Source organism: Cynocephalus volans, chromosome 2 (assembly GCF_027409185.1).
Source record: "Cynocephalus volans isolate mCynVol1 chromosome 2, mCynVol1.pri, whole genome shotgun sequence".
Classification (NCBI taxonomy): domain Eukaryota; kingdom Metazoa; phylum Chordata; class Mammalia; order Dermoptera; family Cynocephalidae; genus Cynocephalus; species Cynocephalus volans.
Window position 1 is genome coordinate 193,795,887 of NC_084461.1, and position 27,216 is coordinate 193,823,102.

General features: G+C 43.5%; 1 protein-coding gene across 1 annotated transcript in view; it reads left to right on the forward strand.

Moving 5' to 3' along the window:
* FBXW8 (F-box and WD repeat domain containing 8) overlaps nucleotides 1-21,831 on the forward strand; it is a 108,877-nt gene extending 87,046 nt beyond the window's left edge. Inside the window, exons 9-11 of the mRNA XM_063085616.1 lie at nucleotides 15,021-15,194; nucleotides 17,835-17,945; nucleotides 18,552-21,831. Coding sequence (XP_062941686.1) covers nucleotides 15,021-15,194; nucleotides 17,835-17,945; nucleotides 18,552-18,696 — 430 coding nt within the window. The 3' untranslated portion in view covers nucleotides 18,697-21,831. The remainder of the gene's footprint in view (nucleotides 1-15,020; nucleotides 15,195-17,834; nucleotides 17,946-18,551) is intronic.
* Nucleotides 21,832-27,216: the final 5,385 nt, after the last annotated feature.

The window sequence follows — 27,216 nt, forward strand, 5'->3', positions numbered from 1 at the left end:
AATAGGGTTCCCTGCCAACTGATGTCAAGAGTGTATTTCAGAACACTATGGTGTCCCTCTGGTGATGGAGGAAAAAAGAGACTTCATGTGAACAGATTCCAGTTTCTATTTAGCTGATTAACAGTCTTCTCTTTAATGCATTGGCTTCGGGAGCTGGATTTTCCCGGTGTAGGGTCCAGTGCTAGCCACAGACACTCCAGGAACCATCAGCACGAAAGGATTAAAGTGTTTGAAAAGACCTGCCGAGTCCAAATTTTAGGTCCCCCCACCCTCACCCCTTCTCCCCCTCGTCTCTTCTTTTTCTTTCTTTCTTTTTTTGGCTGGTTGTCTGCTGTGTCTGATCCAGTGCCCCTAAGAGAGGTAGCATGGCTGGAGGCCAGGGTCTGCTGGTGCCCCCTCCCCTGGGCCTGGCCCCGTGCTGCAGGTGGTGGGCTGCTCAGTGGTGGGTATCAGATTGTGAGGCGGGGACTCCTCCGTGCCAAGTCCCAGACCTCTGTCCCGCCAGTGCAGCAGCTTGCAAAAATAATTATTTTGTCAAATAGTATTTCCAACTCCTGACCTTCACCCCTCTAGCTACCCACCCCCCACTTAGAGCAAAAAGAAGACCTCCTAAAATAGACTATATTCCAACGCTTGAGTATTGAATTCCTCATTGTGTTGCAGGCACATGTAAGGCTGTTTCTCTTTAAAAACTAGACTGATAAGTGGCCCCACATGTGGCACAACAAATGAAACAAATCAGTTTGTAGTTTTACTCCCACATATTAGTTTCCAGACTGAGCTATACAAAGGCTCCAAGCTTATCTGAGAGGATCTCCAATGTGGAGGGCACTTTGGGGACATCCAGATGGAAAGGTTTGAGGCTGTTGATTATGAGTTTGTTTGCAGTGTGAGCATTTAGGTGGTCAGTTCATTAGTTTAGTCACAGCTAGGCTTATAGGAAACCAAAACGGTGGTCCAGAGAAGAGACCTCTGCTTTCTGCACAACTTTGCCCAGCCAGCCCTAGAACAGTTAAAAGCGAGAGTGTTAAGACCACTGTCAGCCGTACATCCTACTTTTAGTTAGGAGACCTATACAGCCTTCCCTTGGTATCCATGGGGGATTGGTTGCAGGACTCCCCAAGGATACCAAAATCTTCAGATGCTCAAGTCCCTGATATAAAATGGCATCATAATATAGGCACATCCTCCTGCATACTTTAAATCATCTCTAGATTACTTGAAATACCTAACGCAATGTAAATGCTGTGTAAATAGTTGTTATACTATATTGTTTAAGGAATAGTGAAGAGAAAAAAAGTCTGTACATGTTTAGTACAGATGCAACCATCTTTGTCCTAACTATAGTACGTTTTTGATCCGCATTTGGTAGAATATGCAGATGCAGAACCCATTGATATGGGAGGGACGACTGTATGTACTCAGTAAAGCTGACTTTTTCCTCTGGAGCAGGGCTGCTTAATTATGTACCCATTGCCAGAAGAGGAGCTCCATGCCCTGTGTAAAAGGGCTCTCTGGTCAGTTTGAAGTCCAAATTTGACCATGTTCCTTCCACTTTATTAGTAAGCCAATGTTATGTTTTTTAAAAACACTCTGTCTCTGTGGATGAAAAGAACAGACTAGTGACTTAGAGTTGGGGGTGGGGTCTCCAAAGTGGCATTTAATCAGGGCTACTCCTAGAGTTGGGTGCCAGCTGTTTGACCACTGCGCACCTAGGGGCTGACCATCATCTATAAGAATGTTCTTTATGACTCAAAATAGCAGAGTCAGTAATATGCACTTGAGATACAGGGGTTAAAAATCTGTTGTTTTTAATAAAAACTATACATCTGGAAAAAGGGATGAGAAATCTAGACTTTTTAATGTGGTAGAGGGAAGTCTTCTGTTTTTTTTTCCCCCAAAAGGCTTAATAGCTACGAGTAAGATCTCATTAGAGATGCACGCTCAAGCTTGTACAACTTATGTTTTATTTCAAAAGTGGGAGTAAGAGGTCAAATACTTTGAAGAGAAATGTGGATTTGGCTGTCACTTAATGACTGATGCAATTTTTAAAAACCCTGGGGCCTCTGTATTTTATTTAAAAAACTTAACTTCCAGTGTATTCTCTTAGTGCTTTATAAATAACTTGAGAATGAAATGGACTCTAAAGATACATAAAACTGTCCCAGGTTAAGACAAAAATAAAGTAATTTATCCTTAAAGGAAGAAAGTCAGTATGAGGAGTTTGCAAACATGGTTGGAATTTTGTGAGTAGCTTTATTTTTGCAGGGAAAAAGTCTTAAATTAAAAATGAAAAAATACCTAGCCTTTCATTCTTTCAAGAAAAATAATAGAGTTTGAAGAATAGAGAATGATTAGGATGGAAATTTAGTTACTGTTAGATTATGTTTTTCCCTTGCCGTAGGGAAGGCTTGTAAAGTGCAGAGAGAGAGACAGGTGGGATTTTGCAGGAGAGTTTTATCAATATAGAGCAATGAGTTTTTCTAAATGCATATTTTGTCTTTTCTTGCTAAGACCAAGCAAGAAGAAAGAGCAATGAGTAATGTTACAAGAGGAATGATATATATCAGATGTCAGAACTAGATGCTTGTGTCCATTCTATTTACCACACTATCTGTGTAGTACTCAGAGGGTGCTTATTCTAAGATGCTTTTTTTTAAAAAAAAACATTTTCATATCTGTCAAGTCAGAACTTGTCTTTTATAATGGCATTATAAAATTATTTGGGAGCATTTTTAAATGTTACATAAAATAATTGTGCTTCTTAAAATCAATAGCGTTTTCAATGAATTGAAAGTATATATTTATTCACTGAAGGCAAAAATGAATTAATAGCTTAGGAATCATGACATTTATGAGAAGCTTGAATAGGTTACCAAGAAAAAGTCTGCTGGAAATAGATCCCTTTGTTTTTTTGTTTAAACTCTGGGTTCATTGGGCATTTAGAATCTATCAACTTATGTCTCCCATCAAATTTATGAAGTTTTCAGCCATTATTATTATTTTTTTTTATCAATATACAATATAGTTGAGTTTCATGTCCCTCCACCAGTTCCTCCTTTTCCTGCCTCCCTGCCCCCCTCCCCCCATCAACACCATCATATCTGTTCACTTGTCTTAAGTTAAAGGAATTGTTGTGATTGCTGTGTCTTCTCCCCTCCCCCCCCGTTTATTTGTTTGTATATTTATTTATTTTTATTGGCTCCCACAGATAAGTGAGAACATGCGGTATTTCTCTTTCTGTGTCTGGCTTATCTCAATATAATTTTCTCTAAGTCCATCTTGCTGCAAATGGTAGTATTTCATTTTTTTTTTTTTTTTATAACAGAGTAGTATTCCATTGTGTAGATATACCACATTTTCCTTATCCACTCATCTGATGATGGGCATTTTAGGCTGGTTCCAACTCTTGGCTATTGTAAATAGCATTCAGCTATTATTTCTTCAGATAGCTTTCTTCACTAATCCCTTTCTCCTCTCCTTAGACTTCAATGATGTGAATGGTAGACCTTTTCATATTGCCCAGCAGGTCACTGAAGTCAAACCTTCTGTTCTCGTCCGTTTTGTATTGCTATAACGGAAATACCTGAGACTGGATAATTTATAAAGGAAAGAGGTTTATTTGGCTTACGATTCTGGGACAGGTGCATCTGGCACAGGCCTCAGGCTGCTTCTACTCATGGCGGAAAAGCAGCAGGCAGCTAGCAGGTACAAGCACATCACATGGCGAGAGAGGAAGCAAGAGGGAGAGAGTAAGAGAGAAGGTGCCAGGGTCCTTTAAACAATCAGCTCTCACGGGAACTCAGAGAGCGAGAACTCACTCACTACCCCTCCACCCCCAGAGAGAGCATTAATCCATTCATGAGGGATCCACCCCCATGACTCAATCAGTTTCCAACACTGCCACATTGGAGATCAAATTTCCACATGAGTTTTGGAGGGGACAACACATCCAAACTCCATCATTCCGCCCCTGGCCCCCAAAATTCAGGTCACTCTCACATATGAAATACAGTCATTCTATCCCAACAGTCCCAAAAGTCTTAGCTTGCTCCAGCACCAAATTAAAAGTCCAAAGTCTAATCTGAGACCAAAGTCCAGTCTTTCCAGCTGTGAACCTGTAAAAATCAAAACCAAATTTATCTACTGCCAAGATACACTGGTGGAACAGACATTGGGTACACGTTCCCATTCCAAAAGAGAGGAATAGGCCAGAAGAAAGGAGAAACGGGCCCCAAACAAATCCAAAACCCAGCAGGGTAGACATTATGTCTTAAAGCTCCAAAATAATCTTCTTTGACTCCAAGTCCTGCATCTTGGGCACAGTGGGGCATCTGGGCCCCCAAAGCATCAGGCAGCCTCACTCCTGCAGCTCCACCAGGCATAGCCCATAGGGCCACACTGGTGCCTGTGGCTTTTCCAGGCCTGCGTTGCACGTTACCAGTGGCCCCGGAGTTCAGGGGTCCTGGCAGCAGCCCTGCTGCATTGGCTGTACTAGACATTTCCCTGGTGGGGGCTCCTTGTGGGGGCTCCAACCCCACTTTCCTGCTTGGCATTACTCTAGTAGATGTCCTCTGCAGTGGCTCTGCCCCTGTGCCAGGTCTCTGCCTGGGCCCTCAGGCTTTTCCATACATCCCCTGGAATCTGGGTGGAGGCTGCCATGACTCCACTGCTGTCATGTCCTGCCGGCCTGCAGACTTAACACAACGTGGATGCCACCGAGGTTTCAGGCCTCTACTCTGCAGAGCTGCTGCACAAACCACACTGGCGTGGGAGTTGGGTCCCCAAGTCCTTGGGCAGGTCCACTTCTATGGCTTTCCTGGTCTCAGGCCACACTTCACCTCTCCCAGGCTGGTGTTCCACTCTGGTAGCTCCACAGGTCTGGGGGGGGACTACACATCCAAACTCCATCACCTTACTTTCTGTTCTCCAGATTGCATAATTCCTATTGATCTAAATTCAGGTACACGGACTCTTGCCTCTGTCACCTCCATTCTGCTATTGAGCCCATCCCGTGAATTTTTTATTTCAGATTGTATATTTTTTGGTTTGAAATTTCCATTCAGTTCTTTTTTATAGTTTCTGTTTCTCTGTTGAGAATGTCACTTTTTCTACTCATTTTGCATTTACCTCATGGAATATGGTTACAATAGGCGCTTTAAAGTTGTCAATGTGTCCCTAAAGCTGTGTTATCTTAGAGTTGACATCTGTTAATTATTTCCTTTCCCTTGAAAATGGGTCACATTTTCCTGTTAGTTTTTTGTTTTGGGGTATATCAAGTAATTTTGGATTATATCCTGGACATTGTGAATGTTATGTTGTGTAACACTTTGTATCCTGTTTTATAATCGTCTGAAAAAGGTTGATTTTAAAAAAAACCTTAAACCTTGGTTAGGTTCAGACCACTAGTTCTGTCTTGCCTTCTGTGGGTGGTGATTTCAATATCATTTCTATTTCTAAAGCTTTGCTGTGCTGTTTTCAGTCTGTCCTGCACTTATGCCATGCAAGGTTTAGTCTGAGAGTTGGCGGTGGTTTAAGTCTCAATTGAGTTCTCAGAGTCTTTGCTATACTGCTTTGGATCTGTCCTTCACAGCTCAGAGATGAGCCTGGGATTTGTGTGGGTTTATACATGGTATTATGGATTCCCTTCTTCAGTTTCCTTCTCTCTTAATCCTTCTACCTTGCCAGCCTTCAGGGGCTCCTTTTCCTGGTCTCCACAATCCATCAGCTTGTGTTTACTCTCCAGAGTCTCAGGCATTTGTTTTCTGTATTTTGTCCCTAGGTGTTGGTGGTAGTCAGCAGGAGAGAGGCAGTAGTGAGCTTACTCCACCTGAGCCAGAATCAGAACTCATATTTTCTTTTAAATGATTTAAGTAAACACTGTAGATGGCAGTAGTGGGCTATATTAAATGAGGTCCCTTCCTGTTTGGTTACTCTCAGTCTTCTCATATGTGATATTATCCTCACCAATAAAATCGGGGATCTCATTAGAATGGAGAAGCTTATCATTGCTCTGCTAGGGAGAATCAAAATAAGAGTTGGTGCTAAGAGCAAATGTCAGGCTGTTATCAGGTTGCTAAGGCAACATTCATTGAACCAACAAATCGCACAGCCTTCCCCCCGCCCCATATTCTCAAGGTTTTCTTTTTTAACAGCTTTGAGATATTAAATTGTACAATTTAAATTGGTGATTATGCTTTTAGTAATTTCACAAGGTTGTGTAACCATCGCCACAGTCAACTTTAGAACATTTTTATCACCCTAAATAGAAATCCTGTACCCCTTAATGGTCACTCCCCATTTTCCTCCAACCCCTCCACTTCTGAGTAGCCACTAATCTACTGTATTTCTCTATGGATTTGCCTGTCCTGGACATTTGTATAAATGGAATGATATAACATATGACCTTTTGTGACTGGCTTCTTTCATTTAGCATGTTTCCAAGATAAACCTGTGTTGCAGCATGTATCAGTACATCATTCCTTTTATGGCCAAATAATAGTCCATTGTATTGTTATACCACATTTTGTTTATCCATTCATCAGTCAGTGTAAGTTTTTGTGTGGACATATGTTTTCATTTCTCTTGAGTATATATCTGGGAGTGGAATTGCTGGCTTATAGGGTAATTCTTTGTTTAACTGTTTGAAGAACTGCCAAACTCTTTTCTTAAGTAGCAGAATCATTTTACATTCCCACTAGCACTGTATGAGGGTTCAAATTTCTTCATATCCTCACCAACACTTGCTGTTGTCTCTGATTATAGTTATCCTAATGGACGTGAAGTGGTATCTTATTGTGGTTTTGGTCTGCATTTCCCTGATAGCTAATAGTATTGAACATCCTTTCATGTGTCCATTTGCATATCTTCTTTGGAGAGATATCTATCCAAATTCTTGGCCCACTTTTAATTGGGTTATCTTTTTATTGAGTTGTTAAGAGTTTTAGTCTTTTTCTTTTTTTTTTTTTTCCTTGAGATTTTTTAATTTATTTTTTTGGTGGCTGGCCAATACAGGAATCTGAATCCATGACCTTGGGAGTTATAAGGATACGCTCTAACCAAGAGAGCTAACTGGCCAGTCCTCAATAGTTTTAATACATTCTAGCTATAAGTCCCTTATTGTAGATAGGATTTGCAGATATTTTCTCCATTCTATGGGCTGTCTTTTCATTTTCTTGATAGTGTCCTTTGAAGCACAAAAGTTTCTGATTTTTGTGGTTTTGTTTTCATCACTGTGCTGTTGGTGTCATATTTAAGAAGCCATTTCCTAACCCAGGTTAACAAAGATTTACTCCTGTGTTTTCTTCAAAAAGTTTTATAGTTTTGGCTCCTGCACTGAGGTCTATGATCCATTTAATTAATGTCTGTATATGGTGTGAGGCAGAGGTGCAGCTTCATTCTTTTACATGTGGATATCCAGTTGTGCTAGCACTGTCTGTTGAAAAGACTATTCTTTTCCCATTGAATTGTCTTGGCACCATTGTTGAAAATCAATTGACTATAAATTTGACAGTTCATTCTGAACTCTCAATTCTATTTCATTGATCTGTATCTGTGTTTTGACAGTATCAAACTGTCTTGATTACCTACAGCTTTTTGTTTAAAATATTTCATCCCTTTTTTACTAAGTAATATACATTCAGCTTCCAAACATCAGGCATGTTGAACAGTTTCATTGCATATGAAAATAAAAAACTTGTGTTGGCATTTTTATGTGCAGTATGGATATATAAAATATTCATATGATTAAAATTTTAAATATTAAAGTTAACTAAAAGTTTTGGTATTTCCAACTTGAGATCATGTCCCCTTTCTTCTGACATTAAATACACTATAATCATTGTCCACAGGTAGTATCATGGGCTGGCTCGTTATGGATCACAGAGTTTTGGGTTTAGCAGAGCTCTTCAAGACCATCTAATGCTGGCCCAGCTGAGGAAACAGATCCAGAAAGGTTCAGTGATTGGTCCATAGGGCTTTAAACTCTTGACCATGTTGAGTTTATGTTCTACATACAGAAAACTTTAAACTTCAGAGATACAGCTTTAAAATACAGAGAGTGCTAAGCTTAGCTTAGTTGGATTAAACCAGGCAGTTCTACCTGAAAATACATGTCTTTCTAGTTGCTGTTTGTAACAAATCATTCACCAAGGGCCATCATTAGTGCTATGTAGATAAAGCTATTGATTTTGGGATATAAGGTTATATTTAAAATCCTCTTTAATAGCCCAGGTTCAATGAGACCAAACCAGAATCATGTACTGATTTCTTTTTTTTAAAAAATGAGTTTTCTTGATTAATTTGGTCATTAAAGAAGCCTACATTTTAACGCCTTATTGCTTGTTCCTTTTCTGGATAGAAATATAGCTGGAGGTCAGCTCCTTCTTAATGAAACTGCCAAGTGAGAGTCTGAATAGGCTTCAGATTTGCCATCAAATACAGTCTGCCTTATTATCATAGGCCTCTTTAATCCACACCAATAGGAAGTGAGCCCTAAGCTGCAACCCCCAATTAAAGAGTCTCAGGGCTTACTTCTTGCGCTAACAAATATAAAGTTGTGGTGTGCTTGTAGTACTGCTGCCTGCTGTTAGAGAGAGAGTGAGTAGGGCATCAATGTTGCGTTTGCTCTATCTGCAAATGTTATAATAAGTTATTCAAAGCTCTTCACATAGGACCAACCAGAGCGTGCCTCCCTCTCAGTTCCAGCACGTTTTCCTGCCCATCAGATGGATGCTCCTCTGCTGGAGTCTTTGGAAGGTTCTGGTGTCTTTTGTTTTAATTGGCAGGCTAGAGCCGACTCCTACGGTGTGATTTTCATTAGAGGGGCTGGAGAGAGGGAGCATTGGAACAGTCGTCCAAGCCCAACCATGAATATTAAACATAACACAATTACAGCCTTCAGACCAATTATTTTTCTTTTCAACAGGCAAAGTTGATGAAATACTCGCTAAATAGGGATTCGCAATATCTACCATTGGCTTCTTTTTGTCCATGGAATCAGTTGTCTTGGCATATTTTGGTGCCCATTTGCTGTGCTACCTGTTTCCCAGTGTCTAGCATTTGATTTGAGTGCTGAGGTTACAGGCTCTGCCAAGGTACACTGCATTTCAGGTTGGTGCTGCACACTGTCAGATGTTTGAGGCAGGTATCTATTTCTTAATGTGCATTTGAATGGCTTGTGTAGACCTAGCACACCGTGGTGTTTGCTATTTCTGTCAACAAGAAGCCATAGTGATGCCTCTAAGGGGAGGTCAGAAAAATGCTTTTCCTTTTTTCCTGTGGGGAGTTCAGGGCTGTTTTGGCCCATTTTTGTTTTCCTTAGTGATCTAAAATACACTAATGCTCTATCTTTTGGTGTATTTGTTTATTTTATTTGGAGTCATCCATGCTGGTATCTAAATACAATAGGAAAACAGATGGCAAACTTTGAACTTCTGGACCAAATTTGTGTTTGCCTTTGTCTCCTTAACAGCCAAACTGTAAATTATGGAGTATAAATATTCAACAGAGGAGCTCTTTATGGAAATCACCACAGCAAAATAGACCCTTATTAACCAATATGCGCTGGAAAGTAGTTAGGCTAAAAATTTCTACCCTCCCCACAAATCCTTTTCAAGTTCCCATTATAGCCCAGAGGCAGGGTTCTTTTTAAAGTAAATACACTTTTTCTCTTCTCTGGCCAAACAGCCTTGTTCTCTTATCTGCAGATGCCTAAAGAATAGGTGTCTCTAAATGCTAACAGAGAGAGACCTTTGTTCTCGAAGTATACATCCTGTTTTCTCTGTGTCTGTCTAATCCCAGATCCCTTCCTGGAAAGTGGGGAATTGAACGGCATTCCATAGCCACAGACCTCTTTATTATTCTGCATCACTTGTTGTGTACATGGCCTAGCCAGGAGGAACTGATGGATCTCTCCTCTGTGTCCTAAGACCATATATCTTTAAAATCCTATTTTATTTGACATTACGTAATAGGTGAATAGACTACCTTTAAAATTATGAAACAAAGCATACATACGGGAGTGCATATAAGGTGTGTGTACCGTTTCAATAATCACAGAGAATGCTGTGCATCCACCGCAGAGCATGACCAGTACCCGGGAAAACCTCCAGGTGCCCCTCCCAGTCACGAATGAGTTCTTACTTTTGAAAAAACACAGCAGAGTCTAGAATAAAAAGGAAGAACCTCCTTTATCACACTCGTTCTTCCATTACCACTCTTCCTCTCCAAGGTAACTGCTGTTAACATTTCAAGTATGTCCTTCCAGGATTTTATTTTTCATTTTACTTAAACAGGTAACAAGCACATTCAAAATTGAATTTAAGAGGGCTGCCCAGTTCACTCAGTTGGTTAAAGCATGGTTTGTAACACCAAGGTCGAGGGTTCAGATCCTCATACTGGCCAGCCACCAAAAAAAACAAAACAAAACAAAAGTGAATTTCAAAGCACAAAGTAGTATAGGAGAATTCACTCTTCTGTGCACTCCTCTTCCCAAGCTGCCTAGTCAGCTGCAACTCCGTGACAGTTAGCGTGTCCAGGGGTTGTCTGCCCACATGCAGACTTGTATATCCCCTTTCCCCCAACATGCACCTGTTCACAGCGGTGGGCATTGACACACTGGAGACCACTGCCTGTCGGCAGGTATACATCTGCCTCTTCCTTTGATGACTGCACCGTGTTCTACTGTGTGGATGCACCAGAATTGCTTTAACTAGCACTCAGTTGATGGGCTAGTTAAGGGTGCCATCCATATCGAGTCATAGGAATTCCTGACAACTTAAATGTAGTTTCTCATTGTCCTGTCAGTCTGATTATTGTTCCCTTAATAGGTAATGTTCTTTTTCCTTCAGGTTGCTTTTAAGACTTGTCTTTGGTATCTTTTTTTTTTTTTTTTTTCATTATACTCTTATGTATGTATCTCTTTTTATTCTTATTAATGTTATATGAGTCTGAGGATGCATGTCTTTAATTCTGGGAAAATGCCAGCCGTTATTTTGAATATTGCTTCTTTGCCATATACTCTGTCTCCTCTTTGTGGAACTTTCTTTGGACATATGTTGAAACTGTCTATCCTTCTTGTCTCTTAACTCCTCATTCACACATTTTTCATCTGTTTATCTCTCTGTGTTCCATCCTTGATAATTCCTTCAGACTTATCTTCTAATTCACAAATTCTTTAATCTGCTTCTAGCCTATCTCATGAATTTAATTTCAGGGAACATTTTCATTTATAGAAGTTTTATATGGATTTCTTAAAAAGCAGGAGTCTCAGTACTCCCCTCCCCCTTTGGGTGGGCCCAAGTCTTATAATCATGCCCCTGCCTGTGTTGAGATCCAGACCTGTTGGTCTTGAGGTTGGCTCCTGCAAATGGCCTTATCCCTCCACACTGCAACTTGAGTTGCAGCTCAAGTTCTCCAGTCTGGTTTTCAGCTGGGGCCCTGGGGAAGTCACTTACTTTGTGAGCTCAGCAATGGATTTGAAAGGATGTTATATTTCATCCAGCATTATTAAGTGACTTGCAGTAGAAGGGTCAAGTTGTCTAAAGCAGGAGCCCCATCTTTTGCTATTAAAAACAGTACTGTGGCTAGTGGCCTTGTGTGTATCTGTACACATGTGAACATGTATCCTAGATAATTCCTAGAAGTGGAATTGCTGGGTTAAAAGTGAAGTACATTTGTTATTTGGTTGGATATTGCCAAATCACACCCTAAAGAGCTATTTGTGCTCGTATCAGCCGTGTATAAGTACCTACCTATCCATGTTTCACTACCCTAGAGTGCCTCATAGGGTGTGTCACCATGCCTGATCTTGGCTGGGTAGATAAGTGACAAGTGGTACTGCATTGTAGTTTTATTGCATCCTTTCTCTTAAAATGAGCAAACTTGAACATCTTACACATGTTTAAAGCCATTAATATTTCTTTTTCTGTGAATTGTGTTTTGTCTCATTTTAATATTGGGTTGTCAGTCTTTACTATTAATCTGAAGGAATTTATTATAAGAAATGAGTCCCTTCTGCTGCAGACATTTTCCCCAGTTTATCATTTGCCTTGACTTTGATTTTTCCCCCACATGGAAAAAAGTTAAACACTTTTGTATATGGTTATAAATCTTTTCTTTTTTTGGCTTCTGGGTTTTGTTATGTTTAGAAAGGCCTTCCCTATTCTGAATATTTTTATAGTTTGTTTAACTCTTTGAGCCCTCTGTAATTTATTTTGGTGTAATGTATATGGTAGAGCTCCAAGCTGAGAAAATTATTACAGATAATTTTGCCTATAATTGCTATTGTAAGTGGGGTCTTTGATTACATTTTTAAAACTAGTGGTTGTTTATACATAAGACAGCTATTGATTTTGGCAATTAATTTATATTTGATTCTGAATTATTGAACTCTCTTGGATTGTCATCTCTAATGATAAATTTGCCCACTTCTTTCCAGTTTTTATACCTTTCATTTTTTTCTAATTGTATCTAATTTTTTAAAAAACAATGTGAACTAATAGTGGTGATAGTGCATTATTCTTTTTTTTAAAGACTTTTTGTTAAGAACGGGTGTTACATTTCATCAGATTTCTTTTTAACATCCATGGAAATGACCATGTGGTTTTCTAAGGCTCCACTTGTTTGTAGCATATTGCTGTGGAGTCTATTAGTTGATACTGTATTCAGATGTGTGGTTTTCTTTTATCTTGCTCGCACTGTCAGGTTTTTGGTAATAGAATGCTGGCTTCATATAAAGAGTTTGGACGCTTTCCATCTTTTTGTAGGCTGTGGAGCAATTTAAATAACCCTGCAGATGTTCCTTACAGGTGTCAATGTCACTTGTTCTTTTTGTGCAGGAACTGTTGCTCCTTGATAGCTTTCCCAGTTTGCTCTTTGTTACTTTATCTATTTGGATCTTCTATCTCCTAGGGGGCAGTTTTGGTAATTGTTATTTTCCTAGAAAGTCATTTTGTTCATCTAAGTTTTCAAATTTGGAAGTTTAAAAAATTAAGAAATAGAAAACCTGAATAGATTATAATAAGAAACTTTTTATTGAAACATAATTGATTATACATATTTGCAGGGTACAGAACTCTCAGTATTTGTGTACAATATGTGATGATCATATCAGGATAATTAGCATATTCATCATTACAAAATGTATTCATTCTTTGTGTCCTTTAACCAATTTCTCCCTAACACCCCACCCCTCCCCCAGCCACTACAGTTCTGTTCTCTCCTTCTGAAAGTTCAACGTATTATTGTGATTGTTCTTTCTCTTCTTTCTTAGCTCCTACTTATGAGTAATAATGTGGTATTTTCTCTATGCTTGGCTTATCTCACTTAGCATAATTTTCTCCAAGCTCATCTATGTTGCTACGAATGGCAGAATTTCTTTTTCTTTTTCTTTTTTTTTTTTTTTTATGGCTGAGTAGTCCATTGTGCATATATACCACATTTTAAAAACAAAAAAACCTACCAAAAAGAAATTAGGTCCAGGCAAGTTTTACTAAGCACTTAGTAAACTGTGCTCTTATCTAATGTGTTTTGCCCTGAAATATACCTTTTCAAGTATTAAAATTGTCATCTCTCTTCCTTGGCATTTGCAAATATGCTTTTCATGTGTAAGGTATTTTTTCTTTGTGATGCATTTGAAGCTCTTCTTGTTAATAGTCAGATGTGTCCTGTATGCATCTCTTTGACCTGACAAGTCAGGTCTTACTTAAGCCATGGGTCTTCTTGGGCTATGTTTTAGTGTTTATTTAATAATTGACTATATGGCCTGTGTGTGGGCTCCTCGCATTCCTTCTGATATTTTGCTATATCATTTTCTTTCAGAGAGTATCCCCAGGTAATTCACTGAGTTCTTTTCTGTTTTTTAAAAAAAGTCTTCATTATGCCTTCAAACCCGATAGGTAAGCTAGGTGTAGAATTTCGGGTTCAAAATAATTTTCCATCAGAACTTTGAAAATAAGTGTGTGTTTGCATGCTCACGTAGCTAAAGAATCAGGGGCATAAAACACGTTTCAGATAATCTTGTCTTACCCTATTTTTCATGTCAAACATATACATATGATCACATCAAACATATTATATATTTGTCCAACTCCTCTGCTAGATGATGGTGTCTTTCAGGCAGTGGTTGTCTTTTCCTTTTTTGACTTGTATCATAGGATCTGTTATACTCATCTTTATACTCATCAAATTTAATTATGCCCTATTCAATTTTAGCTCTTGTGGCTTATTTCAGGAATTAAGTATGGTTACATTTGTAGCGGATAAGAAAGTTCTGTCTTATCTAATTTATCCTCATGTGAAAATCCATATAGAGTTATATTATATAAAAAATAGTTTTTAAGGAGATTCTAAAGGAAATTCAGATTATCACACAGTAAGTATATCCAGGCTTTAGATAAATGACTGCCAAGTGTCCACATACTCTTATGATCTTGCTGTGCTAAGTCAAGGATAAAAGCATTCGCTTTTTGAAATTTCAACAAGATGGTGATGAACTTAATAAAGTTGAGTTAAATTAAATACCCAAAAAGTGTTGTTTTCCTAACCAGGGAAGGATTCGGTTGCAGACAAGTGTAGCTGATTTACCTCTTGCCCCTAACAGGGTATTATACCACCCACAAAATGACTGCGCTGGGTAGTAACTTTACCATGGGACAGGCTTCTCAGACCAACACCCACATGGAGTCACAATGCCAGGCAGACCTCAGCTCCCTTCTATGTGCATGAGTGCCCTGCACGGGTGTCTTTTCCCTATGAAACAGATAAAGTGGGCAGCAGGGCTTCTCCTGGACCTTTCCTGTTCCATATGTTTTTAAGTCAAACTGATTAAACAGTGGCAGGTTCTCTATAAACTATGACAGTGTCCTGAGTAGGAGATAAAAGTTTTCTATCATTATTGTAGACGTTTGCAACCAAAGGAGTTTTACGTAGGAACACTGTGCAAAGACCGGCACATCTGGGGAGGAATTTGTACTTTCAATCTTTAATCTCTTTCTCTGTGCTCTTCTTGGGTCTTCCAGGGTGAGGATCCATGACCTCCGCTCCGATAAAATCGCCCTGTCTCTCTCTGCCCACCAGCTTGGGGTCTCTGCAGTCCAGATGGATGAATGGAAAATTGTCAGCGGAGGTGAAGAAGGCCTGGTCTCTGTGTGGGATTACCGGATGAACCAAAAGCTGTGGGAGGTGCATTCTAGGTAATAGCAGTAAGAGCACTGATCGTACTAGTCCCTCTTGGAGCCAGGCACTGTGCTAAATGCTTCCCATGCTCCACTGTAGGAGCCTCACCATAACCTGACAAGCCAGCCGTGGCTCCTGGCTCCCTTTATCAGATGAGGAAGCTGAGGCTTGAAAATGGTGCTGGTCGGTGGAGATGTAGTTCCTCCCTCTTACCTCATTAAAACTGCCACAATTCACACCCACCCATTATTAATCTGGCCCAGGTTTCTCTGAAGAAACTAATTTCTTGTAAGCGTTGTTCTCGTTATTTTAGGATTTTATCTTAATAAAAGAGAAGGTAACCCAAAAATGTAGGAAGCCAGATAGCTAGACCATGATGTGACTCCCCCACTGAGGTGCAGGTGCACCACCCCGTCTGACCACAGGCGGGAGGGAGGGCTGGCCCCGGCACAGCATCCTCCACTCCAGTGTCATCATGTGCACAGCCGTGATCTTCTGCCTCTGTCACATGGACTTTCCTCACACTGTTCAGATGGGCCCTTAGGACTGAAAGTTTTCAGGATTCAACTAATGAGGAATTTCAACCTTTAACGCTAATATTTGAGACATAAATAGATATTATTACAAGCACAGGCCAATGGCTTCACAGGTGCATTTGTACTAATGAGGCCTAACTGGTTAAACATTTTCAAGTAAGCCTGCTTCTAATCTTGAAAGCAGAGGCAGCCTCACCTGGAGCAGGGACATCCAGAGCCAACTTAATGCTGTCCCCACCTCGGCCAAGGAATGGGTGCTCCTTTTACCCCACCCACATCTACTGGTCCACATGCCTCTACTGGGAGCCCCTGCTTTTGAGGCAGGTGGAAAGACAGGCAACTGGCCACCTCTCATCTGCGCCTCAATACTGCGGACGGTGATCATGATAATAAAAGCAAGCGAGCATAGACACCAAGGCCTCCAACTATGAACTGATGGTTGTTCCCCACAACTGCAAAGCAATACAAACTAGACCTGGGAGAAGCAGTGTGGTCTTCAGTGCAAGGTCAACAACTTCACAGATGCCTAGGAGAGGCGGTTAAGTGAGGAATTGGTTTCTTCCTTGGAGGACAGTGTTGGTGGGTGCTGCAGCTGCAGCTCTGATCAGGCTGGTGCCCTGTCTATCCATCCCCATCCTTTCTTGGCAATCAGGTGCATAGGCCCTTTTTCTGATTTCCATGGTGATGTGCTGAGTTGCCACCAGGTGGTGCCAAAAGGCAACTAAAACTCCCACACTAGAATCCCAGAAGCATTTGCTTTAAAGGAAAATCTGGTGTTTGTTTTGAAGAGCTGGCTGGGCCTGCCTCTAGAACAGCTCCCTCTGCCATCCTGGGTCCCCAGGCTTTTCACAGCAGCTTCGATTAGTTCCCTAGGTTTGCACTCCAGCAGATTTCATTCTTCTCTCTGAAAAGCTCTCTCGGATGGCTATTCACATGAAGCCTCAGGTAAGTGAGGTCTTCCCCAGAGAAGTGGTCTTGGCCCAGCATTTGCCTTTGTACCTGCACGCCCAGTGGTTTCCACCCAGACAAGGCTGATGCCTCCCTCTCTACACAGTCTCCTGTCCAGAGTTCACTGCCATGCTCAAATTCACATCCTGCTCCCTGACCACTTCAGTCAGCCGGACTGCAAGCCTTACCGTCCCTTCTCTTCCCAGCACCGCCACATCTCTCACATCCTCCCTGATCTTTGCGTTCCCCTGGTCTGGGCCCCCATCACCACCTGCCTTACTGGGTCTGAGTGAAGTGAAGTCCTCCAACCAGACCTTCCTCCAATTGGTGCCCCAGACCCTGGACTAACAGGGCAAGGCTCCAACTCCTCCTCAACTTTCATTACTCTCAAGAGAATCCTCTGCTCTAGCCAAGAAGCCTGCCTCTGCCCATCCTAGGAGCAGGCCTCTCCTTTGTCCCCTCCCATGCCACTCTCTGCCATTCTGAGAGGGCCTGGCAGACCCTTTCAGCCGATGCTGAAGGAATTTCTCCTGAGAGCTTAATGCCGTGCCCCATTCTTTGTAGCTTCTAACATCTCCCATGCTGTGGAAGCATTGCTATATTCTGTGGGAAGGTATCTTTCTTAATTAGGTTCTTCTCTGAGGGCAGGCACAGCATCAAAGTTTTTAGAATGCACCAAAGCCTATGTTAAACAGACTAGAAGCTGCTTTGTTCCGAGATTTTCTGAATGTGTTTTTACAACCCAGAATATAGGTGTACCTTGTAGCCCTCTGAGTTTAGGATTGGGGTGGGGAGCCTTTCTGGCCAGGCCAGCAGTGGGGCGGGTCTCCACTACATGGTGCTGATCTCTCTCAGGCTGAGTTGGTCCTTTATGTCCAAACCCCACCCGATGGCTGGGGCAGTCAGCCAGAATGGATCAGGGCATTTGGATCTGTTTATAAAGAAGGGTCCAGAGTGTAGTCTTGCTCTCACTAGCTTTGGGAACTGAGGCGGGCACTGCCCCTGTGGGGGCCCCATTTCCTTCTCTATAAAGAGAAGCCTGGCTTAGAGGGTTCTAGAGTCCCTTGCAGCTCTCAACTCCTGAGTCTGCAACTGTAGACTGTGGACTGTGGACTGTGCTCAGCTCCCGTGGGACTTACCCTCACAAGCGCCCTCTCTCCTGCTGTCTTTCAGACACCCTGTCCGCCACATCTCGTTCAACAGCCACAGCCTCATCACAGCCAATGTGCCCTACGAGAGGGTGGTGCGCAATGCCGACCTGGACACCTTCACCACGCACCGGAGGTCAGTCAGGGGCACGGGGTGGGCCAGCTCTGTACATGTTCAGAAAAGACCACCTTCATTTGACTTTTTAAAATCCAAACCCCTGTGCCATGTTGCCCCCACACTATGCCCTCAGGCACGGCCATGCTTTTATAAGAATTGGGGACACAGTCAAGGTCACCGATAAGCTGCACTGAGCGCTGTTGGAAGCGCTTCCCCGCTACAGCACACAGGGCAGGAACACTCTTTTTTCAGAGGGGGCAGTTCACAGCATTGAGGGGGCCTGCTTGTGGTTAGAGTTACGGGGCAAGGCCCAGTCCCCTGAGTTCAGTCCCCATATACAGCCTGCTGGGTGAGGCCCTGCAGGTGGGCTCAGGGGCCGCTCTCATATTAGCCCCTTAGCACTCCAGGCACCTTGCCTCCTGGCATTTAGTACACCCCTTCAAACTCCTCTGCCTCCCTGTTTAGCTCTAGTCCCAGGACCATGAGTGGGCCAAAGGATGTATTTGTTAAAATGAGTCACTCTCCTGTCTGTCTGAGGCGAACACCTCCTGCAAAGACAGCGGCTGTCAGGGGCAAGGGCCGTCACACAGTTCTGACCTGTCCTTATCTCTGTGCTCTCTCTAGACACCGGGGGCTGATCCACGCCTATGAGTTTGCAGTGGACCAGCTGACCTTCCAGAGCCCTCTTCCCATCTGCCGCTCCCCCTGTGACACCATGGCCGGTTACAACTATGACCTTGCACTGGCTTTTCCCTATGACCATAGTTAGGGAATTGCCTTCTTTGGGAGCAGGGAGAAATTATGGGAATAACCAATTCGCTGCATCTTAAAACGACAGGGAGGCACTGCCTAGGGTGCACATGAGCAACAGCACACATTCCCACACTGCCTTCACTGTTCTCTGCCCGACTCTAGAAGCTGGAGTTTGCCGTGGCTGATTTCACCGTCCTCTATTCTCTCTCCCCTGGCTTTGAGTACATACATGGATGACTCAGATTTAACCTCCTTCCTCTGTGCACTCCCACCCTGATACCTTTTCCAGCTCAGTTCAGCCTGTCTCAGGAGTGACACCCTACCCATCTTGCCAGGCTACTGTAGTTGCAGGACTTTGCTGCAGCTCTTCCGATGAGCTCCAGGAGGATCCCTGTTCAGCAAAGCTCCTGCCCTGCTGGCCATCTTCCCAGTCTTCAAACTCTTCCCTCTTTAGGAGCCTTTTGGTGTGTTGGTCTCTGGGCCTACAAGGCCCCAACACGCACCTGTCCTCTGGATCACAGATCAAGTATTTACTCAGGGTAGACTTCTTTGGCACCCCCACCCCTGGCATGACCCAATATAAACCTGGTAGAACAGTAGTACTTTTTCTTCATAGCTTTTACCCTGGTTTATAATCACAGTAGCCCCCCTTATCCACAGGGATACTTTTCCTGAAACCATGGCTAGTAGTGAACCCTGTATCTACTGTTTTCCTGTACATACATACTGTACAGCGTGGATATGCTAGACAGAGGGATGATTCACATCCCAGGCTATTCATGCTACTGCTCAGAACGGCACGCAACTTAAAACTTAAATTGTTTTTTTCTGGAATGTTCCATGTAATATTTTCAGGCCACGGAAAGAGACCATGGGTAAGTGAAACTGCAGATAAGGGAGGAGGACTACTGTGTATATTTACACAAATATTTCAGTTATTTTGCTTACTACTGTTGGGTCCACAATATGTGATACAAAGTAATTATTTTCTAAATACTCATCAACTAAATAGCCATCTTCCATATGGGATGGAAGGTGATTGATTCTACAGGAGGAATCATGATCTTAAACCACTAAGAGAAAACAGGACAACATGCAAGAACTGTTCAGCTTGATAAATAGCTTACATTTCCAAAGTATTAAGAAAGCAAGCCATTGCATTACTGTTGATTAAACAGCACCATCCACCTAATATATCCTCAAAACATAAAAAGCAAAAAGTGGGGCTGGCCGGTTAGCTCAGTTGGTTATAGAGGTAACACCAAGGTCTAGGGTTCCATCCCTGTACCAACCAGCTGTCAAAAAAAGAAAGAAAAAAAAATACTGATAGAACTTCCAAGGAGAAACAAAATCCATACTTACTTCATGGTGGGTGATCAACAGATCAAATCAGGAGAAAATAATATTTGTAGGATCTACTTAGTATAATTAGCAAGCTAGATCCAATAGATGTGTATGGAATTTTGTACCTTTTCAAATACCCATAGACCATGCTCAAAAAGACCATGTATAAAGACCACAAAGAAAATCTCAGACTGCACAAAGAGTGATACCACACAGGCCAAATTCACTGACCCCTGTGCGGTATAACTAGAAACAAGCAAAAAGCAAAGTAATGAAATAAAACCATACACCTGGGAATTGCATACACTCCTGAATTAACTTGGATTTAAAGAGGGGAGTAAAAACAGAGAGTTTAAACTTTGGAGACCAGGATGACAAATGAAAGTACTGAATATCCAAACCCAGGGGAGGAGGCAAGAAGGGGACAGAGTTGTGCCTTCAAGAGAAAACAAGGCAGACAGAAGATAGATGAACTCAGCTTTCTACTAAAAGGTAACATGATCCCAAAGAAAGAAGGAGTTAAATAAGAGCAAAAGCAGATGTTAATGAAATAGAAAACAACAAAGTTAATATAAAGCCAAAAGCCATTTTTTGAAAAGACAGAATATACAACTCTTAATAAAAAAGGCACAAGGGACTATTAGGAACAGAGAAGGCCACAGAATAAGTACCTTCAGTGTGGGAATAGTTTGCCCACACTAATCCAATAGTTGAAAAACAAGGCTTTTCTGCACCCAAGTGAATATCGTTGGGAAGTGCCTGCCCTTACTCAAAGGCCTAGAACCTTTGAGTCATGGGGGTCTGGGGAGTTTTTTCAGATTGCTTCAGATACTCAGTCATTAAACAGCAATCTCCAACTAGATAGGAAAGCGGAGCCAGATGAAGAGCCGCGACTGGGAAATGTCACTTCCCACACAGAGAGTGCTGCTTTCTTTCAGACTGCCTTCCTGTTGAGGCAGCTTGTCCAGATGGGTTTTTACTTCCTTTCAACCAAATGACTTCATGAGTGAGCCAGCCTGCAGTTAGCACACAAAGTATTTTATTGACTCCCATTGTCATGTGATGGTCTGACCCCGTTACCTTGCTTTGTAAGGTTTTCATCAAGCCTGTACCCTTTTTCTCTTATGGTCTTAATGCAGCTGGACCACTGGGGAAAAAAACTTTTAGTTTCAAGAAGTGGCCCCTTCCAGTTTGACTTCACAGTTCATTTTGCAGATACATTCTTCCTTCCTGGCTTTGCAGAATTAGACCCAGAAAATTTTACTATGATTAAAAATAGTTTTAAACTATTGTTTTTCACTACCAACAGTTGGTCCAGTGTAAAAACATTACAAGCACAGTTTTCCCCCAAACCGTTTATAGCATATCTCCCATTCATGAAAATTGCCTGGGTTTGGGGAAGTTTATTAGACCCAAACTATAATCTTCAAGCATGCTAGCCTTAATCAGTGTTTTCTGCTATAAACCTGAACATCCTGGAATAAGTCACCATTTACCCAATGATTAAAAAAAAATCTTGGCCCATGTCTATCCCCTTCTGCTCACCCACCTTTATTCCCATTGGCTTTTTGAGGGAGCTTCTTTGTGAGTTCTGAGTTTTTAGTGAATTTTTATCACCTACTTTTTCTTCTTTAGCTCTTATACTCTTCCACCTGTGGTCTCCCCTTAAGTAAGAAGAGACTCATATGCTGCCAGGTGAGCCTGCAGGCAAAACACTAGAAGCTCTATGTCTTATTTCAAAATGTTGTATGACTTGCTTTCTACTTCATGTATCCATAATTGTTCTAATATTAAATTTTGGAATTTACTTACTGCTCATTATTTTAATAGTCTGGCAAGGTGCACAGCGATAGCCCATGGGCGTATCACTTTACCAGCTCTACCCCCACCCCCTTTAGGTCTTACATCATATGATGCCTTGTTTTGCAGCCCATAGTTGAGTAGTTTCCCCCAGGACCTCCACTACCAGGGGTTCCTAGACCAATACCTAAGACACCCACAACGTTACATGCGAAATTGTGCACAAGTGCACTTTCTGGGAGAAAGTGTGGTTTTTCATTAGAGTCTCAAAGGGACTGCAACCCCTCCCCCCCCCCGTGAATTTCCTGCCACTAGATTGTGTTATTCAATCCAAGCCACATGCTGCCTTGATACTGCTGTTGCCCAAGCAATAATTCACGTTTAAAAGATATTCTAGGGATGGCATCACCTTCTCCCATCAAGTAGAAATCTCACCCTGGATGACTGCTTGGATTTCAGGTGATCAAAGGAAAAAACTGAATTTCCCTAAGTCCTTTCTGAAAGGGAAAGCTGACGACCCTGCCCCCAAGATGAAGTCCTTTACTCCTATACACATCCCGCTGCCAACCCTCCTTGAGAACTAGAGGCCAAACTTAAGGTGATGGTGGCTTTCCACTCCACTTGTTAAACACCAAACACTGGCCACTGCAAACCAACGTGCCTCTTAGATGTAGAGAAACAGCTTCCCTGCTGAGAGTACAGCCTTCTTGTGACAACTGTCCGGTGGCTACTGTGACAGCCAGGCCTATGGCAGTGGGCTCAGAAAGGGCTGTCCCTCCTTCCTGACCGAGGCCTTTGCTGGGGCAGCAGTGAGCTTCCAGTGCTGGCCAGCCTGGCCCGCATCACCCTAGGCAGCCAGGCCAGATGGTTACCTGGCTCCTGCTGCAGGAGCCTGCGGTGACTTGGACAGGGGCTGCCTCTAATGTGCGATGGCAGATTCCCTCTTGCTGGGCTCCAGCAGGCGCCATGTGGGTGCCAGCCTGCTTTCGGCCTCTGATGTTGAATTTGGGCTTCCAGAAGCAGCTATTTGCTCTGCTTCAGGGATCATTTCTCTCCCTGGGAAGGGAGGAAAAAGTCCCCCGCATCCCCCCGGCTGAGCCTGTCATGTTGTCTCTTTTTCCCTTGCTCAGTGCTAGGACAAATGCTGCCTTGTTTCTCTAAGATGGAGGTGGCAGCGAGCTGCTTCTCAGCATGTCCCCCGACTCACTGCTGCCCCATTAGAGCCACTTGTGGGGTGCCCACACTTTCTCTGACCGGAACCTGCCTGTTGCTGGCCTGGTAAACAAAGCAGATCAAGAAAGCCAAGCAGCCACCACTGTCCATACTCTCATCAGAGTCCTGAGTCCTCCTGAGGATGGCTTCATCTGCCACCAAACCCTTGCTGGCACTTGTTCACATCCTGGGGAGCTGTGGTGACAACCCTGGTTCCTCCCACTGAGCTCTGCCCGGCTTGCCCAAGGTCGAGTGTGGGAGGACAGCCTGCAAGGCAAGTGTTTGCAAAACCCTTGCCAAGGCTACTTGTATTTTTAACTCTCCATCAGCCTACTTAAGTCACACAGTGTGGTTTCTAGTGCTGAGTTCAGCTTCAGCCTCGTTAACTGCAGGCAGGTGGGACAGGTTCAACTGCTCAGTGACAAACATCTGATCCATAGCTGACCTGTCTCCCTCCCTTCAGCGAAGCACAAAAATCTTTCCAGTCCCTTGAGCCAGAAAATAATAGGATTGCTTTGTTAAAATCTAGCAATAATTCGTTCCCTAAGAGCACAGTGCTTGGCCAAAATTGGAAGCTGTTGTAATCTTACTTTGTTCCCTTATCCATAATTCATGTTTAACATGGCTGCAGAATGTTTCCCCTGAGTTGCTTATCTTAGATTTCCATTACACAGCCCTTTTGTAAACCTACCAAATTAATATTTTTGTTGAATCGCCATATTCTTTTAACATCCAAAAGCCAGCTTTTCTTTCCCATTGGTAATAGGGCAGTATAGGACTAGGTCCCACTTTCCACTTGATTCCTGGCAAATGGCTGAAGAATATGGAGAGAGAGAGAAGTGACCTGCCCTGGCCGTCCAGCAGGCTGCAGATACCACCTGCTCAGTCTTCTCCACCCATAGCCTCTAGCCCACAAAGCATGAACTCTCCAGCTCCCTTCAAATAGTTGACTTAGTACTGATTTCTGCCTAGTTCCTTTTAGTCACTGGTATAATTTCTGATAAAAGGAAGGCTGTTAACCAGTGTACTTGTTTATCACTTGCCTGCTTTAGAATAAATCTCAGAGTAAACATCACCTGCTACAGCTGAGTTGCCCCAGTCATCCAGGTCATGTTTCCACCCAGGGGCAAGGGGGCCTCGCTGTACTTGTGTGAATCCATGCAGTCAGAAATCCCCTCCTGGGCACACCCGACAGTCCAGCAGGGAAGAGGTGCCATTTCCAAGCCACCTGCCTCCATCCTGCCACACACACAGCACTGCCTAGATGGCGGGCCATCCCAGACCCATACCTGAAGCTGTGACCCTCAGTCTCTGTTGATCAAATGTCCCAGCCCCACAAGACACTAGGGAATCAGCCTGCCCCTCCTGGGAGTAGTTTTGCACCAATAGCCATCCCTGATCCCTCCCTGATTGACACAGCACTCTGGGAGCCAAGCAGGGAGCTCCAGGTGAATTCTGCAGCCCCCAGTCTGGGGGAAATGAGTCCTAACCCTACCAATTAGAGGACACCCTCAGTGATTAGGAACAAACACACTTGCTTCCTAGCAGCATGGACTGGGCTCACAGTAAGTCAATTTCATTTTAATAGCTATTTAGATAAGCACAGCCCAAAGCTTCAAAGACATTAGGCCAAACTGGACACGTTTGATGCATGCCCATTGTGGCCACGATTCCTGAACTAAAACTCAGGCCACAGGGGCTGATAGAAGAGTATTTATTATTTATAAAAGCAGTTTACATTAATGAACTGCCTTTGTGGAAAAGAGCAAATCCAAAGCAAACTGGGAGAGGTCCAGAAAATCCAGGCCCATGATACCCAGGCCAGTGCTCCCAGCTGCTCAATGACACGATGGATCCATGTCATTCACACACATGGGTAGGGAAGGGCAAGGTGCATGGGGAGGCTGGAGGAGCGTGGCTCTTCCTGGACAAGTGCTAAATCGTAAAGCCAATTTCCCCACCAGGCTGTCCTCGTGACTTTCCAGATTCCTTCTACTGACAGCCAGGAAACCAAGAGGACCCCAAGTAGCAGGGGAGGGCAGGGTGTGGGTGAGGGAGACCACATAGCTCTTCCCTCCCCAGAGACTGCCTGGGTTCGACTTCCTACCCGTATGGGGGGAGGTGGAGGCCGAAGTCTCAGCCTCAGGATAGTGGGCATGGCTCCTGCCGCATTCACCAGGCACAACAAGTGCTCGCTTATGACAAGGCACCTACCAAGGACCTCTCAGCCTCAGCCTGCACACATGTCAAAGGATGAGAGTTTCCCAAACGCCACTGATGTCATGGTACACCCACCCCCTACTCTGTGCTGTGCACACATATGTCCCTTTCCCTCCCTGCACTGCTCTGCCGTGTTTTTAAAATTACCCATGGACTCCCTGCTGTGCTGTGAGGTTACATCTTTCTCACACATATTGAAATAGGAACACACCTGTTGAAGTAACTGTTCATCCACCTAGAATCATCCTGGGCACCTCGCTTGAGGGTATGTGCACAGAGGGAACACATGGGAGAGCCTTTGTACACAGCACAGCACAGCACCCTGGGAACACGCACGGCAACAGAACTTCTGCCTCCTGGGCCTGCATTACCCCGACTGTGACAACTATCTTGAGGCAGGCGGCCGGGTCCCTGGTCCCTGGCAGAGAGGAGGCTCCATTGGCAGCCATGCCCTCTGACCAGGGTCCCACTGAGACCAGCCCAGGGCCCACAACAGGGTGACCATGCCATGACCCAACCCCACTCTGGGCTCAGAGTGTCCTTAGCTATGAGTGCAAGTTGCCATCTACTAGGACAGCATCAGCATGGTCATGTGTATTGTGGGTTGCACTAACAGAACCCCTGACCCTCTAAAATAACAGGGTCATGCTGAGGGTGACAGAAAAGCAGAGATGTCCCTGGGCTCATGTCCTCTCATGTATGAGTTTCCAACTGGAACCTCACAAAGCTGATGTTTAAGCCTCAGGTTTTAACCATTTATGAAAAGTTGGGGGGAACTTACACAAGTTTTGCTTACACGAGTATAGTCAAGGGCCGCATAACGACATTTTGGTCAGCAATGGATGGCATATACGGCGGTGGCCCCTTAACGATCATATTGGCTATAGCAGAGCGTAGGTGTGCAGTCAGCTGTACCATCTAGGTGTTGTAATTACACTCTGTGATGTTCACACGACGAAATCGCCTAACAACGCACTTCTCAGAATGTATCCCCATCATTAGGTGACTGTCGTATGACTGTTTATGTGTGAAATTGCTCTGGAAAGATGTCTAAGAAAGGCTCTGACATGCCCGCCTCTGGGAATGGAGAATGGGGGTGCCGGGTGTGGGATGAAGACCATGGCCTGCCTTTCTTTACTTTTTACATTCTGGACCCAATATGTAGGTATAAATAAATAAGATAAAGCATTAAACTATGAATGAAAAATTCAAGAACACAAATACTAATAGTTATCAGTTATCTAGAGAACTTTCTTGGAAGGCTAAAGAGGTACCTCCCCAGGAGTGTCAACAGAAGGAGCTGAGCATATCATAAATGTAACTACCAGAAAAAGGCCTGCCTGGAAAATAGACACTCACTAACCAGGAACAGCAATGGCAACACTCCACCCGGTGCCATTGGCGCCACCTTCGTGCAAAGGAGTGGGAGAATGTCCCAGCACCGCCTGAGCTGGCCCTCTGCCCACTCACGGGCCGCCCACAACCAAAATGAAAACCTTTGTTTCCTTGCCCTTCACTACAGTGCATCCCTGAATCAGAACGTGACACATGGAGTTGTCAGAGATGCTTACCTGGAGCAGACACCTCCCTGCCTCCACTGCTGCTGGGGACCATAGAGTCCAGGGCCTTGCAGCTGGCCTCTTCCAGAAAGAGCCCCAGTGGCCCCAGCTGGCAGATCCCATGGTCAGGAGCTAGGGGCATGAGTCAGCCGACAGGCCTTGAACCCCAGAGCTCACTAGTGAGAGAGAGCTAAGGCAGATCCCTGCAGGGGGCACAGGCTGAGGGATCCAAACCTTTTCTGTCAGTCCAAACATGTAGTCAAGACCGTGGAAAGGCCACGTGGAGGAGCTGCTGCTGCTTATTCTACTGTCTAGCACTGAGAAGGCAGATAGATTCCTGGTTAGATTCCTTACCCAGAAAACAGCAGACATTTTACCCAAAATAAAAAAAAAAAGAAAAG